Source organism: Vespa velutina, chromosome 1 (genome assembly GCF_912470025.1).
Source record: "Vespa velutina chromosome 1, iVesVel2.1, whole genome shotgun sequence".
NCBI classification, from domain to species: domain Eukaryota; kingdom Metazoa; phylum Arthropoda; class Insecta; order Hymenoptera; family Vespidae; genus Vespa; species Vespa velutina.
In genome coordinates, this window is record NC_062188.1 from 19,640,301 (window position 1) to 19,658,846 (window position 18,546).

At 32.6% G+C, this 18,546-nt stretch overlaps 2 protein-coding genes and 1 non-coding gene across 5 annotated transcripts; all 3 read right to left on the reverse strand.

The window, feature by feature from the left end:
* Window positions 1-8,077: 8,077 nt before the first annotated feature.
* On the reverse strand, window positions 8,078-10,119 carry LOC124948691 (protein l(2)37Cc). 3 transcript variants are annotated; one of them, XM_047492669.1, is made up of 4 exons: window positions 9,988-10,119; window positions 9,436-9,537; window positions 8,927-9,348; window positions 8,078-8,835 (listed from the first exon to the last, which is right to left on the reverse strand). In XM_047492669.1, exons 2-4 carry the CDS (start codon window positions 9,521-9,523, stop codon window positions 8,527-8,529), a joined length of 819 nt encoding a protein of 272 aa, XP_047348625.1. In that variant the 5' UTR covers window positions 9,524-9,537; window positions 9,988-10,119; the 3' UTR covers window positions 8,078-8,526. The 3 variants fall into 3 exon arrangements, with proteins under 3 accessions (XP_047348625.1, XP_047348633.1, XP_047348644.1); XM_047492677.1 differs by having other exon boundaries at window positions 9,436-9,533; window positions 9,988-10,081; XM_047492688.1 differs by lacking the exon at window positions 9,988-10,119 and adding an exon at window positions 9,871-9,981.
* A 183-nt stretch (window positions 10,120-10,302) lies between these two features.
* On the reverse strand, window positions 10,303-10,376 carry Trnan-guu. Its single transcript has one exon. It is a non-coding gene; the product is annotated as a tRNA-Asn (tRNA).
* A 291-nt stretch (window positions 10,377-10,667) lies between these two features.
* Window positions 10,668-17,127, reverse strand: LOC124948684. Its single transcript, XM_047492659.1, is given in 17 exon segments — window positions 10,668-10,799; window positions 10,802-10,931; window positions 11,022-11,316; window positions 11,472-11,751; window positions 11,813-12,163; window positions 12,254-12,490; window positions 12,565-12,694; window positions 12,775-13,658; window positions 13,755-14,374; window positions 14,506-14,846; window positions 14,925-15,281; window positions 15,359-15,501; window positions 15,590-15,763; window positions 15,829-15,954; window positions 16,061-16,378; window positions 16,480-16,518; window positions 16,833-17,127. Coding segments are annotated over 17 exon segments (4,500 nt in total). The 5' UTR covers window positions 16,845-17,127; the 3' UTR covers window positions 10,668-10,736.
* Window positions 17,128-18,546: the final 1,419 nt, after the last annotated feature.

The window sequence follows — 18,546 nt, forward strand, 5'->3', positions numbered from 1 at the left end:
GTCCAAGTAGCCACGAATGGCGTGACAGTCAAAGGAGCCGCGCGCCACCGAAATTATTCTCGAACAATCATCATTATGTCCAGAGAACCGAGCAATCTTCTACTCAATATTGTCAGCCGAGAAACCATGGACCAATGTTACTGGATATTGAAGGATGAACGAACGAAGATTTTTCGAAGCATCGATTCTCTCTTCTTCTTCGTCTATTCGAACTTTATCATTGATAACAATATCACGTATTTTCACACGCGCAAACACACACACGATTAACATTGATGCGATTCTATCGGGAAAGAGCAGCGTTCTTTTGTGTACGTAAGGTATGTACGTTTCATACCTTATCGTCTTTATATATATACGTGTGTGTGTGTGTGTTTGTGTGTATATATATACACTGTGGTAGGCGACACGTTCCTTGGACATGACTTATTACCTACAAGGACTACTGTAAATCTCCTTGCTACTGCCTCTGTACCAAAGAACTTAGTATCCATCGGTATGGTATAGCAATAAAGTTAACTTATAAGATAGAAAATATTCTCGATCGTCTTTATTACGAATTTTCAATTTATCTCTTTTTTCCCAATCGAACTCGTATTATTCATCACGAACAAGAAACATATAATGGAATATGTAAGAGAGTATTCATTTTATTTTTAAAGATTAGAAGTACTATTTCTGAAGATTACAACGAGTTACTTGCTCTCGTAAAAAACTTTAACAGAATTTTATTGAGAATTTTATTTACGACTATATTAAAAACCAATTTATCAATGATTTATTCAATTCAGTAGGAACGTATGCATCGTCGACGTATCTTTCTTAATCTTATCGAAGTATATTATTAAAGTCAACAGATTGATCGTAAAATACATTAATAAATCCTTAGATGATTGAAAATAGCTTGTTTCCTTTAAATATTTCTTAAATTCGTTCGCAACAATATATAAATATTTTATTTTAATCGAATTATTCGAATAAAAAAAAGAAAATATATATATATATATATAAAATTGAACAAACTGATATACTGTTGTATTGTTGTATCGTACAAGAGGAAGTAAATACCGGTTGGATTTCTATATGGCGTGAAATAGATTTGGCGAAAGTCACAATCGAGCTGTCAAAAAATTATATACTTGACTTCCTGCATAGAACGGAAGTGCGATCGATGAGACGACCCGATTCTCAAGGACCGATTCAGAAATGATTGACAAGTGAAACCCGATCGTCTTCGTACTCGATTCGTCATGGATTATAAGCGATAGATCCTTCGAATCGATACTTCTTCTTCTTCTTTTTTTTTCTTTCTTTTTTCTTTTTTTTTTTTTTTTTTTTTTTTAATTTTCTTGAAACTTTTCCGTCAAGATCTTCTTTGCGCTGAAAGGAGGAGAGAAGAAAACGAGGGAGGAAAGCTCGTTTATCGTCGTATCCTGCGCCTGCTTGTATATATGTACGTGCGTGCCCTGCTTTTTACCTTCTAATGAAGATTTATTACGTTATCATATCTCTGCCGCCTTTATTTGACGTTACGGTTAATCTTGCTGTTATCGTTGTGCGCCATAAAAAAATGTAAAAAGGACGTACGCTCGGTCAAATTTTACTTTGCGAGATGTTATAGAAAAAGAAAGGAAGAGAGAAGGAGAGGGTGAGGGTATAAAAACTAATTTTAGAAGCATTGTTCTTTTCTTAAGATTCAACCCCTTATTTTTTTTTCTCTTTTTTCTTTTATTTTAATTTCCTTTCTTTTTTTTTTTTGTTTTCGTTATGAGTTAATACTTCTTTCCGGAGGAGAAAAAAATAAAAGAACGTCAGGAGAAATAAAATATTATATTAAAAAAATAGTAGCTTCCTTTTTACTCACAAAGACTCGATTCTTCCATAAAATTAGAAATATTTAGAACGTATCGTCGTACGATCGTCGACGAAAACACGTTCGCAGATAAAAGAAATATAGTGAGAGGAAAAAAGAGAGGGATAGAGAGAGGACGGGAAGGCCCGGTGACCACAAGAGGTCGCGTGACGGAAGCACCACGGATCGGGGAACGCACACATCTTCGTGAATGCACTTATTTGCATCCTGCCAGTGTGTACCTGTGCCATGAGATATACCTCTTATGCTCGCACGCGTGTACCAATACTATCGTACGATACTATATATATGTATGTATATATGTATGCATATATGTATGTATGTATGTGCGTGTTACCTCGACGATGTATTTCAACAGATTACAAAAACAAAAAGAAAAGAAAACTTTTCATACCAACATAATAAGCATATTTAATTTTACAATGATTTTCTATTTTAAATAAAAAAATTTTTATCTAATATTTCGATCGTATTAATGAATTAATGAAATAAATTTAAGTAAGATTGAAGGAAAAAGTTTTGGGTTGAAGATGATTTTGATGAATCCTAGTCGTTGTCAGTATCGACGTCATATATAAGAAACCTGTTAAAAGTCAGGTATGGTAGCAGCATCTGAGGATGTAGCAATTACGTCTGGACTCCTTGGCACAGACGGACGAACCGCAAGCACGGAACGCCCTTTGCGTTACACATATGTTACTCTTTCCCTTCTCTCTTCTTTCCTCCTTCCTTCTTCTTTCACCTCCCTCCTCTACCCGTACCCGTACCCTACCCCTTTCCGAATTAATGTCCATACGAAAGGCACGGAAGACGTTTCTCTGGGAAATGCGAACGTTGCCTTTGTCTACACGAGCTCCTACCTTCCAGAACTCGTCGTCGATCAAAACCTCGCGATGACCGCGAGAACGAGAACTCTTTGCATGATTATCATCATCATTATCGTCGTCATCGTCGTCATCGTCGTCGTCGTCGTCGTCGTCGTCGTCGTCGTTGTCGTCTTTTATTTCTTTTTCTTTTTTTTTTTTTTGCTCTTGCTCTCTTTTTCATTTTATTTCTTTTTTTTTTCCCCCTTTCATATTTTTCCATAATTTCGTGATCGAAGACGAGAATGACGTTCGTGTCATAAATTTACGTTTTAATTTCAAAATATATTCGATAGATTTGAATGTAATTTTAACAGATGGGGTATATCGTGTCCTTGCACCCGAGTCCTTGAAATCCTTCATACTGATGCTCTCCTCAAAACTGGCGTCCGAAAAATTCTTCGAAATGTCACTGAACAGCTACAGGACTCGCGTGACTTTGTAGAGAAATTACTTTCTTAAATGTAAATCGAAGGGTCGAAAGAGCGCTTCTGTGTAACTACTTGTCTCTTTCTCTCTCTCTCTCTCTCTCTCTCTCTCTCTCTCTCTCTTTCTATATACCCGCGGCAATAGTAAAAATCGATGGATAATTATTAAATCTCGTTTGAAGAAGAACGGAATTTACATATGCATGTATTAGGATAACATTTTTCGCATGGTCGAAAGATCATTTTTTAAATCTTAAAAAAAAAAAAAAAAGCTTGAAAAATTTTCTAAACAAAAATATACATCCAAATATTTCTAAATCTCGTCTTTCTATTATCGCCATCGATGGATCGCAGAGACTCGCGGCATTACGAAGAGCTCGCACGCGCGGTTTCCGCCTTCTCGTCTGATCGATGGCGGATAACGGTGACCCTGAAACAAGCTCGAATGACCCCACGCACGACGTAGCCACGAATCTTCTTTTCTCGCGCTGTCGTTGACAATAGAAATTCACGATAGTCTTGCAGAGGTCCGCACGCGATGACCTCCACTTTCCTGAGGGCACTCGACAAGAGGAAGTCTACTCTAACGGTAGCGAAATATACTCGAAAGACGAAAGCTTTGCTTTTTCCATCCTTTCGAAGAAGTATATTTACTTTTTGTCATGTTACGATCTGATATACATAAATGATTTCATTTCTATTTTTACTTTGGTATTTCAACTTTATTGGTATTTAATTTTGCATTGATATTTCAAATGATAATAAAATTCAATCGTAAACAATTTTTATAATTATCTTTCGAATGATAGAAGATGAAAGCAAAAAAAAAAAAAACAAAAAAAAAAAAAAATATTATTTCAATTCGATAATCCCAATTTGTACATATTTAAATCAAAATTATATATAAAACGATATAATATCGTATTATATATTTTTCCTATAATTATTTGCAACTCATGTTATATGTTCTGTCAGCAAGATGGGAAAATAAGATATGAAAGTACGAAGAAGGTGGAGCTGCGTCGCTCTCGGTCCATGAACCAGCTAGAAGATAATAAGTCAGCGATGAAATCGACAGGGTTGCACTTATTGAAAATTACACCATCGCGTGCAACTTTTCGGACGGGCAACCGAAAAGAAATAAAAGAATGAAGAAAAGTAGTACGACGAGTCGCATCAGCGTGTTCAAAATTGCGAATACATGGAGCTTATTTCGATGGTGAATTAAAAAGGAATCGGATAACTGAAGGTGTGATTTCTTCGTACTGTTAGGATGTAGTCATTTATAAAAAAATATTTGAAATATTATATATTGAAACGTTCAAAACAAAAGAAGAAAATCTAAAAAGTTAATCGAAAATATTGCACAAATGCAAAATCTGAACGCAAATTAAAAATTGAAAATTTCTATCTCTCTCTCTCTCTCGTCCTTTCATATATATTTCTCTCTATTCCGAATAAAAGTATATACGTATGCAATGGAATAATATTCGATACGTCAGAAAATTCGTACTAACAGTTAACAACACGATTATCCGAGAACAAGGGACAAAAGTAGCAATACCACGCACGGTTTGTCCCTCTGAAATCGTCGTTGGTCATTCCGAAACAAAAGAAGATGCGGCCATGCAAGCGCGTTTAAAATCCTGCTCCATCCAATTTTCCAGACTTTAATGTGAGCGTTGGTCAGCGCGTACAGATTCGTTTCGTGGCCTCGAGCATATCCCACAATATAGGCAACCATCTCGACCAACCCTCTCTCGTGCTTGTTGCCGATACAGAAATCGTTGTGGTTCAAGAGAAAGAGGATATATAGAAGAGAACTTTTAGGGCAAAACCCTTAGGCGCGACAGTAGAGACAGAAGAGCGAGTGCTCTTTCGTTTGCACGCTTTTCCGCATTAATTACCAACGTTTCCGTAACGAGCTATCGCATGACCGGTTGCGTTTATTACTCTCTCTCTCTCTCTCTCTCTTTCTCTCTGAACATTCAACCCTCTCTATTTATCTCGAGGAAAAGCTTTGACGGCCTCAAAGCGATCGTTACGTCGACTCATCGCGTATGACTCGACGACTTTCATCGACTAACAGAATAAAGCGGCACATAACGGAGATATTAATTAAGATTATTTATCTCGAATCGATCATTCCAGTTGGAATACGAACGAATTTTATTTCGTATTTACGCAACTCGAATATTTTATTCGTACCTTTTTTAATTAAAATTCCATCCATATTTTTTTACTTTCATTTTTTTCCTTTTTTCCTAATTCATACTGTATAGATTGTATTAGATATTTTATTCGTTTGCTCCTTCGAATAATTACGATTAGTGACGAAGTTGTGCTAGCAATATGAATCCTGATCGTATCGATTATATATATATATATATATATATATATATATATATATATATATGCATAAAGAAAGAAGCTGTGTTAGGAGGGGTTGCCAAAGGGCCACGACGAACGGAACACGTTCGCCTTAGGCGATTTTGTCCCTGAGGAAGGCCATCGGCATATGCAGCTCGCGTGCTTCGGCATGAACCAGGAGGAACGAATGTAACAGGTGCAGATGCGGAGGAAACGATCGTTAGCCCAGCAGTCCACGGCACGCGGTATATGTATGTGCACCACGGCGCCTATTATGATTCCTTTCGTAATTAGTCCTTCCTCCCCTCCATTTAAGAGCGCCCCCGGCTTTCTCTCTCTCTCTACTCGATCTCGAATATACCTATCGTTCCTTTCTTTCTTTCTTTCATTCTTACCTAGCACGCATGACATTAAACGACCAAAGTTGTTTATTGCATCGCAAGAATCGCATAAACTTTTATAAAATATAATATCTTAAATCTCATTATTATTTTTTCTTTTTTATTATTTATTTATTTATTTATTTATCTTTCCTTTTTCCCCATTATATCATATTCTTCAGAAGATGAAAATTGTTTGATTAAAATCAATGTCCATATAATTATATTATATATTTATATCAGATAAAATTCTTATTAAATGTAACAATTGTTGAATTGTTACGTCGGAATAATTAGCGATTGAAAATGATCAAAACTGTGCCCTAGTTCTCTTTGACCGATCCATCTCTATTCGGTTATATATGAATATGATTGAGGATAAAAATTTTTCTTTCGTCGCAACGTCGAGATTATAATCGGAGTGTTGCATCCAACTCCCTTAATACGCGAAACCAGGACGCGATCTAGGGCAGCTTTCGAACGAGAAGACTACGTTTTGTGCCTTGTGAAATATATATATATATATATATATATATATATATATATATCTCCAGGAAAGCGCCTTGGCAAGGGATTTCGCGCAGAGGGGTCGGCTGTTTGCGCCTCTCGACAAATAAGGGGAAGTCGTTATCCCGTGGATGGGAGGAGTAATTAACTGCTTCTACCTCCTTTCTCCTGGTTCCACCCGCTCCCAGCATCCTTCCTTTCCGGTTTCTACTCGAAGGAGTAGACTTAAGGAGGACCGCTTAGGCTTTCACGGTGTCGTGTCTTCATTATTCACGCTAATCTGCTTTCGTCTTGTGCCGCTACCACACCGATCTCTCCTTCTTCATCTTTCTCCTTTCCTATTGACTCATGAAAATCAGGTAACAATTTCACCGAGGTAAAGGATCAAAGGGAAGCGAAATTTTCAACAACATTCTCGTTCCTTACTACGAGACGTTACACGACCTCGGTCCTCATCCTCTTGTCTTTCAAATTCTATGGGCTTGAGATATCGATCGTATTCGAACTTAAGATGTTTCAATTCGAAAGGATATTATTAAATTTCACGAGGAGGGCTTTTAAATTTAACGAAGAAATAATTATAATGACGATACGAGAGGTTTGAAAATATTTTTCATCCTATTATTTTGTCGATAATAATTAAGAAAAAAAAAAAAGAAAAAAAAAGAAAAAAAAAAAAAAAGAAAAAAGATATCTAAATAAATTTCATATCTTTTCTCATATTTCTTGAATAATTTATATACAGAAGCTTTATGTACGTTACGATATACGGTAAATTTCCTTGGATATGACTCGAATTTTTACCGAAGACCACCTGTGTAAGGTACCCCGCGGTGATCGGCAAATTGTGATGGATTGTTTTCTCTGTTAACAGGTTCTGCCGACAGACGCGAGACGAAAGCACACCGACTGAGATAATCTCTCATCAATTTCGGCTCCTTGATTGATCATCGTGATTCGCTGCACGACCGGTCGCAATAAGCGATCAAAGAATAACGTTGCACGACCTTCTCGACGTGTAAAAGAATTCTAACTTTACGATCTTAAGAGCAGAAACATTTAATTGGAGATGAAGCATCCGATGAACTTTGTAATTAAAGAAATTTCATATTGATTGTGATAAATAGCAATAAGATTTTTAAGAATGAACGCTTTGCATGAAAAGTATATAATAAAATATCAAAATTATCTCAAATGAATGTTTCAATACTATGAACAATACTATAACAAAGCGTGATATTCATCAACAAGTGTACAATTTTTTATACGTAATTATTATTTCATCAACATCCTCTTAGTTTTAATTCAAAAATGGCAAATTGAAAATGGTTTTCTTTATGTAGATCTTATGCCTTTAAATTACTTTTTAACGGTGTGCATATTTCTTAGTCATTTCATATAATGAAATATTTTATGTCTTGTTTCGTTCATTATCCACAATACTTTTGAATATACGAATGGAAGAAAAAAATTGGAGAACTGCTAATACCTTATGAAGAATATTTATATAAAAATATCATCAATATCCAAGAGTTATCTCTAAATAATCAATGAATAGCAAAACTATTAAAGAATAATCGATTTAAGATAATGCCATTCTTGTAATTATTAATTTGATCAGTATTTTCTAAATAACAAAAAAGGATGTTTTTTTGCTGCGAACAATGCGTTTTTTTTTTTTTTTTTTTTTTTTTTTTTTTTTTTTTTTAACTATTTCCTATTATTTAATAATAAAGTAATAGTTGCCTAAAAATGATAGGCTAGATCATTAATTCGCCACGGAAAGATTTTTTTTGAAAGATATTTACAACACTCGATAAAAGGAATAGGAGTATATATAATTATAAAAAAACAAAAAAAAAAAAAAAAACAAAAAAAAAAAAAAAAAAAAAAAATACAAATTTGCAAAATAACTAAAGTATTATGAAATTCTATATATTCCTGCTATGCAACACTTCCAGGGAATTTTTTGCCACATTCAATTACGTTATCAACATCAAAATGCCTTCCTTTACGATGTAAATGCTTAATTTATACATATATATGTATACACATATACATATATATATATATATATATTTTTTGCTGATTTCATACTTTCTCTTTTACTGCGGTAAGTTCAGCAATACATTTTGTCCAGATGGTAAATACGTTACTTGCCGAGAGTTTGCTAAATTAAATGTGATATCTTCGGCAGCTTCAATTCTTCTAAGTTCAACAAGACCATCACCAGCATTCCCAAGAGATTCTGCTATTAAACTAGCAGCTTGAGCATCACCCTCTGCTGTAATAATAGCTGCCTTCTTTTGTTGTTCAGCTCTTTCTACTAAGAAACGAGCTTTTTCTGCTTCCTGTTGGGCTACTTGTTTCAATTCTACAGCATGAGTAAATTCTTTTCCAAAAGTTAAATGCGTCTGGAAAAATTACAAGTTCATGAAAGTTTGACAAATGCAAAGGTATTCTTTTAATTATTTTGATGACGAATATATGTATTTAATTACTTACAATTGATATATCGTCTAAAATAAGACCAAACTGCGAAGCTCTTTCAGTTAGATCTTCGCTAACTTTTTGAGAGACTAATTCACGTTGAGTAATCAATTCTCCAGCATCAAACTGTGCAACAACAGCTTTCAATACCTCAGTTGTAATAGATGGTAGTACTCTCTCATCATAATCAAAACCCAAAACATTGTATATTTTAGGTAACGAATCAGGTACTGGTCTAAAGAGAATACGAAGTGTAATGTTCACATTCTGTAAATCCTTGCTACCGGTAACAACAGGAACGTTTCGTGGTCTTGAACGTATATCAAAGATAATAGGTTTTTGTACCCAAGGAATTAAAAAATGTGTTCCTTCTCCTACCACGAGACTTTTGATACCAGCAAATCTGTCGAAGATAACTGCTCTATGTCCTCCATCGACTGACAAAATACAAATGAAATCAAATATAAATATGATCTTTATATCATTTATTGATATAAACAATGAAGAAAAAAATTTTTACCAACCATTATACAGCGCAGTGCTAACAGCCGTACCAACAAGACTCATTCCTAATCCAAATTGACCTAGTCGATTGAAGAACTGTGATGCCATTTTTTATACACTATCTGAAATCAAACAATATAACCTTAACATTATAACCTTAAAGTAACTTTACTTCATGGTTAATATTCTGATGCAATAGTGTTAAGAGTATCGACCATGGCGAACTCTACACTACTGAATCTAACCTAAAATAATTCTTATAGGATCGACAAGTACCAATTGCTGACAAAATGAGAATAAAAGAACGAGAATAAAAAAGATTTCTCTCATATAATTTATATCCACATTCAGTGTATATTATATTACATATATATACATATATATATGTATATATAAATATGTATGAACAACGATAAATGTATGAATGAAAAAACTACAACGAATGTTCAACCTACCGGTTCATGCAACTAAAAATTTTACATATATAATTCGTTGATCGTTTCGAAATTGACAAAGTTTTTAATATAAATAATATTAAAAAAAAATCTTATACCGGTGTTGGTAATGCTTACGTAATAAACGGTGTCTTCCTAGTTCGAACTAATCACTTTTCTCCTCGTGCGGCGTTCATGCGCTGATAAAGAAAAATGGATCCTACACGAGAAAGGAACACGAGAAATCGACTGGAGCGCCATTCTTTATCGTAGCGGAAATTAAATACACTATGACATAATCGATCAATAAATCGAAAATATTATCTAAAATTATAAAGATCTTCTTTTTTGTTTTACGTAAATGTAATTTTATATAGAATAATTAATATAATTTTATATTTTTTGGATAAATATAATAAAGTGTATAAGAAAAAAAAAAAAAAAAAAATTAATCGCCCCCGGGTGGGCTCGAACCACCAACCTTTCGGTTAACAGCCGAACGCGCTAGCCGATTGCGCCACGGAGGCAGTTACGGTGCGCGTCGTTATTACTATATATTATGTATACCTAGAATATATATTATTATTATTTATTGTTTACTATTATGTATTAATTGTCGAATTTAAAAAAAAAAATTTTTTTAGATACACCATACGCCTATGTTCCATTAAATCGAGAAATTGTTATTCAGACGTGTATTAATTAAATTGAAAATTAAACATTGTATTAACGAAATAAAACCTTTATTTATTCTCTTCTATTAATTTCTTATTCTAATATTTTTTTGTTTAAATTCATTTGTGAATAAAAACGTAAAGTAAATTTTATAAAATATATATTATCGCTAATCAAGATACGTTATTATTACGTATTGTACGTTTTACTGTTCAAAGAACAGTGGTACTATAGATTTTAGGAAGTTTCTCTTTATGCGAATTAAGAGAATTATTTATTTACACATTCCAGTGATATGACCCTGAAGCGAACTGTCCATAATGATAGTCATGCTATTGGAAGTACACAATATTTTAATTGGTACATGCTTTGAATATACGATTATATATTTGTTATTGTCGGTAATCCTATAAAAGAAAGGAATAGTTTAAAATTATAATTACAAAGTGCAAATAAATATTCCAATAAAATTACTTGTAATATATAAATGAACTTACTTGAAGGCATAAGTACTGTAGTCATCACGAGGCTCTACTACACCCTTTTCGAATGGATTAACCACTACGGTACCATTAATCATGATCAATGATTTATTTTCAGTTGGAACAATTTCAAGTACGTGTTCTCCAATAATTACTTTAGTACTCATAATATTTTCAACAACTTTTACGAAAACTGCGAAAGTTTTATATACATAGTCGCCAGATACCAAAGTCCATTGATCAGGAACCTTGTAAGGTATATTATTATTATCGATCATTACCAAAATTTGAGGATGTACAGTGCATATTTCTGTAAAAAATTTATATACATAAATATAACTCCATATAATGTCGACACATACATATATATATATATATATATATATATGTATGTATGTATGTATGTATGTGTGTGTATGCGTGCGTGTGTGTGTGTGTGTATATATATATTAAAAATAATCGTACTCAATTGATGGTTATATAAGTTTTGCAGGAAGTTCGTTGAAAAGTGAGTATTGTCCATCAATATGTTCCACAATTTATTACCCAATGGTATTTCACTAATTTTGTAACCATGATTTGCTGTAACAACGGATACATCCATGTTGTCAGTTCCTACTGGATATTCAACCATTAGTTTTACACTGGTAGGTTCAACATTTGTGGTATAATTTATTTGAGGTAAGAAAGCAACTCGGATCATATCGTCAAGCATGATCATTTGGGATATTATACTTTGAGGAACCTGAAATAAACAATTTTATTCATTTCGAATAAAAAATTAGAAAATAAATATAGCCATTTACCTGTTTATAAGTAACATTCATGCTATATTTTCTCATAGTCGAATAAAAGATACTTTTATGTAAACAGTCCCAAGTCTTAGGAACGTGTCCTTGCTGAGTAGTGATAAGTGGGTTTTGAACATCTTTAGTGCAAGCACCGTTTGCATCATCGTGAGACATCTGTTCCTTTTGTTCCTCGCTCATTTCTCCCTTTATCGTCATTTTTATTACCATTTCGTCGCTAACGCATTTGTTCTTTTCAGTCATATCCATGGTAACTGTAACTTTAGTATTGATTTCTTCTTTGATCTCGCCAACTTTGAAATAATCGCCATTAAATACCGGATAATTTTTCTGTCCATCTATGCAAATCTAATGAGCCAAATATTTCTTATTTCAAGTACAACATTATCTGTTTAGATATATTTATTGTAATATAAACGCAATCAAAAAGTCAAATACTTTGAGCTTCTTCTTTCCTGGTGCTGTTCGTGTAATCTGTACTTTGAGATTGTTATTAATATGAGATGGATTAGATTCAAAGTTGAAGTCAAGGTTCCACAAATGAGTAATCGTGTTGGTGCAAACTTCTACAACATCTAAGGTACCATTGATGTTTATTTTTTTGCTGCTAAGAAAATGCATTTTTGTAACCACATAATCTAAATCTTCAATATTGACCCCCACGTTAACAACGATCTATAATGGAGATAAATAATAAGCATGTAAGCGAATCGAAAGAAAATATGAAGTTACAATTTGCGTTTACTTACTTTCGAACATGGATCTATGATTTTAGGTTTGATCATGACAATAGATCCACAAGTCCCCATTTCAGGAGAAATGAAATTAACATAGGACTGTTGACGAAGTCCCATGATGAATTGTATAATCTTGTTATTCCTAAATAATTATCAATAATAATTATTTAAGAAAGGTTTATAAGTTAATTCATAAAAACATTCTCTCATAACTTTACCAACCAAGTATTTTTGTTTTCCGATGAGAATGCTTGCATCCATTCAATCTCCTTAGTAGTAGGTGTATTAATATTCTCGCAATCGAAAGTCGACATGAAATATTGAAGACCAGTGTCCATTAATTCGTAAGTATTATTATAAGTTTTCTTATAGTTATCACCCTTGGTGACAACTTCGTAATGTTTACAAGTATCACAACTCTTCTTCAATTTATCTTCTTCGTCTTCGGTAATAGTAACATAATTCTTCGCGTAAGTTAATACTCCAAGGTTCAAAAATTCGTTTATTTTAAAGGTAAGTGTGACATTGGACCTTTCGTTATTGTAAATAATATTCATATCAGCGGGTATCTTGATATCTTTAGAGGTAACTCTACGAATGGAGTGCCAAATATCAACGATAGGATTATACATTGACATAACGTATTCACCATGTTTCCACAAATGAGTATCAAGTTTGAGATTCATATTTAGAAATACATTATCTTTGGTTGAAACAGTATTCAATTTTGTCGATACCAGAAGTGGTATTTTCGTAGTAAGTACAGCTTCAAGGCCCATATCGGTAGGTACATACATTTCGTAGAACGTATCGTATATGACACCCTGTACATTGACATTAACATTGGAAATGATATTCTTCCAATCTTTGACTTTATCAAAGATTGTCATCCAATTATCTTTATCCAAATGAATAGTCTGGACTACTTGATCGTTTATTGTTATTGCAAGATCTACGTAAATATTTTCCTTCACAGGCATATCCTTGGCTGCGCTTTTAAGAATATTTATAACATTTTCATCATTAATAATTTCCATAATGTTATCACTCCATTGTTTATTAATCATGTTCATGATCTCATCCAAACCATTGACGCTCCAATAAATCTATAACAACAGAATTCGCATATATAATGAATTCGATTGTTGATAACAATGACGAAATATTAAATGTTATTTATGGAGTTTAAAAATAATACTTACTCCCACAATAGGGACACGTTTGCGTGCGGTCATATGGATATATTGGACGGAACCAACATGCGGTACTCCTGTAATTTCGTTGAGAATAAGAGAAGTTTTCACAGTTTCACCAAATTCATACTTGGGGTGAACATAATCCACAAGATAATTAGCAGAAAGAGAACCATAGACTGATCTCATCCTAGTAAAGCGTAATATTTTTCTAGCCATTTCTCGAATTGGACGGAGACAAGGATCGACGGAATTTGATAGACCTTTGATAGTCGTCACGTGATAATTGTAAAGATGTTCGTTCTTCTCGTAAACCATAAACCAATAAATATTCATGAAACGTCCCATATATGGCAATTGATTAATTAAAACATTATAAGCAGCAATTCTGACGGTCAATGGTAAACTGGTGTTCGCGAGAACAGGCCAAAGTAAATTATAGCCATATTGGAGATCGTTCTGTATCGTTTTTTCAATAGCCCAAATAGCTGCTGTACGTATGTGATAAGGTTTCTCAGAGATGATTTCATTTCCACGGATTATGGGTTCCAGAATTACATGGATACACTGTAGTTGTACGTTCTTCATCGCCATCAAGTAAACCATTTTCATGTAATACGTTGTTTCGGCTATAAAATTCACATATTCATTAAAACTCTAATATTTGTATAATGTTTATATAAAAATTATTATATATATATATGTGTGTGTGTGTGTGTGTGTGTGTGTGTGTGTAACGTAATTGAATGTATCTCCTTACTCTTAATATGTTCGTAAAAGTTTTTTTTAAGATATTTTTCTATTAGCGCATTGTCGATTATTTTGTCCTTGAAAGTTTTGTGAATCAATCTAGAGAAACATAATATCCCAGCAACCCTAACATCCATATTTACATTGGGCTTAACATCGATGAGAACCTCCATATCCTCAAGAAGTTGTACGTTTGGTGATTTCACGTACATTGGCAATTTATGGAGCATCGTAATGGCATTGATATCAGAGACTTTGATATTTAGACTTTCAGAATTATAGATAACATTTTTTACGAAAATACAACTCTCGACGGTACCAACGGTTGGTACAATTTGAAAGAAGATATTTCTAATAGAAAAAAGAAATGTTTTAATGATTGTTCAACACATATAGTATCTGTAAAAACATCGAAATTAAATCCTGTACCTGACGTTAACGTCTTTTATATTTTGTATCGAATAATATAATTCTTCGAACAATTTAAGATCCATACTCAACATCATTTGATGAATTCTGTTGATTAATTGCTCATGTTTCCAATTGGGTTCCTCCATTTCTATATGATATTCTTTCAGATAATTCGATGCTTCGATCAACATTGTCTTCACTTTCATAACGAGTGACTCAGTATTAATTTTACTTCTTTCTTGAATAAGATCTTGGCTAGTAATAATATCCGATTTGTTTGAAAGTTTGAAACTAATGTCGGTTACAAGAGGACTCTTTTGAAAATCAACAACAGGCAAGTCCATTTCTGTCACAGTCTCTAGAATTAAAGATTGACTGCAAGGAGAGAAAAAAAATATCATTTCGCGTTAGATGATAAATCATTGAAAGAATGATAATCGTACGATAATTACTTGTTCAACAGGTAATGAGCTTCAGATCTAGCTTGCCAAGGGAAATAGTTTATGACACCGTGGCCAATTAATTTAGTTATGACTATTTCCTGTCCTTGCTCTTCTATCTCGAAAACTCTTCGGCTTGCGGTAGACATAGGATTCTATTATAAATAATATTGAATTTAAAGCAAAATAAAACTTTGAATGAAGAGGAATAAAAATGTATCCATATAACGAGCCTAATTTTACCTCCGGTTCGACGTAACATTTATCGCATTCTACTTGATCGAAAACTCTTTGAACGAAGTTGGTACAATTCGCTGGTTCGTATAACTTTGTTACGACGAAAACATTGGATTTAGAATTCTGCTGATCTTTCAGATGGACATTGTAGGTAACATGACAGTTACCGTGAATTGTATTCTAGTGGTAACAACCAAAGAGAACATTAATCGCTATACGGGATGTCCCCGTCAGTCGTTACCTACCTCTTGCATTACGAAAGCTTTTGAGGATGATATCAAAGGAACATTTAATTGAAGTATCGAAGCTATAGATTGTTTTATATTTTTCGACCATCTTGGCTCTTCGTTTTGGAATTTTATTCCTCGAAACTGAAAGATAAAGCTTTAGTCTTAATGACTACGTTCGAATGAAATGAAAGTTAATTTTTTTGAAATTTGTTTTTTTTGGGGGGGGGGGGGAAGGATTTAATAATACCTTGAAATTTTCATCGTAGACTATCAAAAATGGTTTTTCAAGCGCCTTAGCATCTTCAGCGATCGGAAGAAAATGACCGACCATATCGCTATGCACTGCCTTACCATTATACAGACCAAATGTACAGTTCTGTAGTGTTACATAGTAAGCATTGTTGAATAATGGATCACTAGTGTCATGTTTTATGTAAAGATCACTTTTAAGGCCAAATTGAGACGCGTATGGTGCCAGTTCTATAATTCCTGCCTTAACGTCACCATAGTATTTATAGTGCAAGGTTTTTCCGTGAGGAAAATGTGCTAGGAAATGCAACAGAGGCTGATTAAAGAACACGACAAGTGTATTAAAGTATCTTATACTCATTTTGAAAACTAAAATAATTATTAAAAATTAAAAATGTATATAAAATAAAAATATACCTGGTATCGCGCTTGCTGCAGCGATGAACACCAGTAAGGCTGTAGAAACGAAATATCCGATAAATATTTATAATTTCTTTCTTTTTTTTTTTTTTTTTCGCCATAATGAACAAATATCACATCACGATAAAATCTCAATTAAATCTTATTAAGAAAATTTATATAATATAAATAGATGTAAATCTTAAACAATGATTTATTACTGCGAACGAAACTTTAATACGTCGATTCATATTTCAATCAATCAACCGAATGAATTTTTTATACTTATTTATCATCTCCCGCGTTAAAAAAATTTCCACTTTTTTCATGATAACTTTCGACACTTTTTTCAATTCCTAAAATTAACTTACCGGTGAGCACATTCATAGCAAGACTCATTGCTCCAGACTGGTAAAACATATCAACGCATTCTCTCTTTTATAAGGCGAAAAACAACAAGTTCTGCCGGTAAAATGCAAACGTGCACTCGATAACCCCAAACCGAAGGGTGTTACACTCAAACCATGTCGTTTGTAATCAACTTATTAAAGATAACCCTAGTTTATACGTATCGGTCTATCTGTTTGCTTTTTGCATACGTAAAACACTGATAATAATGAAAAATCGTTAATTTATACTTATAATGTTAAAGTATCATGCATACTTCCTCAGTAAAAAATATATAAAGTATTAGTATTTCCCGGTCTTCTAAATATATATGACAATATGCTTACAATCTTGCGGTTTTTCCGAATTAGCAGACGTCACCATGTACAGGGAAAGATCCATCTACGTAGCATTGGTAAAACCATTTAATAAAATTAAAACTTGGAAAAATGAATCACGGAATCGAATTACGGAATAATTAATGTATCATCATCATTATATATATGAAAATAAACACATAATATATATGTATTTATTTTCTTATTCCTATAATTTAAAGAGATAATCATCTTAAACTTTTACCCTCTATTGTTTGTGTATATATATATATATATACGCATATATCGCACATACATAAATATAAACAGATCTATAAATATAATGTAATAAACTTATCGTAAGATAGATATTGTAAACATAGTAATCGTTAACAGTAATTGATTTTATCTTTTATATTTAATACTTGAATAAAAAAAGAAAAAAGAAAATAATAAAAATTACAATCGATAATGATTTATGTTTTCTAGAGATCAAAGTCGCAGAAAGGAAATTTCTGGATTCTTCAATGCTTTTATTAAAAATTTATTAATATCATTTACGATAGGAAAATAAAATAATAAATAATATGATTAAATTTTTATAAGTTATATTACACGGAATATATGTGATAAGTGTGATATGCGATCAGGTGATATTAAATTCAATTTCTTCGTTATATCGAAAATATGGATAATGTTTTAAAAATTACATCGACTTATCGAGATAAAAGGAATAACAATGTGGAAAGTCCAATATTTAGTCATTTAATACTGATTATTATACTTTTCGATGAACTTAAGATAAAACAATTATTGACTTCTTCTGGTAAATGTCTACTACATTTAACAAATAATTTCACATAGAGATTATTAATTAAAAATCTTTATTTATTTCGTGGAGTTTTTAATTTATATTTAGATGCAATATTTACAAAATTTAAAGACCTGTGATTAATACCAATTAACTTTGGACATTGCTTGATATTACTTATATATAACGAATTAACATGTGAGATTACGTGTTTACCAATTTAAGCTATACATACATGTACGCGCGCGCGCGCGTGTGTGTGTGTGTGTGTGGCGCGTGTGTGCGTGTAAATAAACGTATATAATGATCGATAATTCATCTTTTATTTATAAAAAAAATAATGTAAGTATTGTCAATTTCAGATAAATTTGATAATTGATTTAAAATGAATGAAACTAATTATTTTTTATTTACATATATATATATATATATATATATATATATATATATATATATATCTCCTATTATATGCACCTCCTATTTTATTCTTATACTTTTGTCCAAAAAATCAGTTTTGTTTTTTTACCACTCTACGATATATAATATCTTATTTATAACGGGTATTTACAT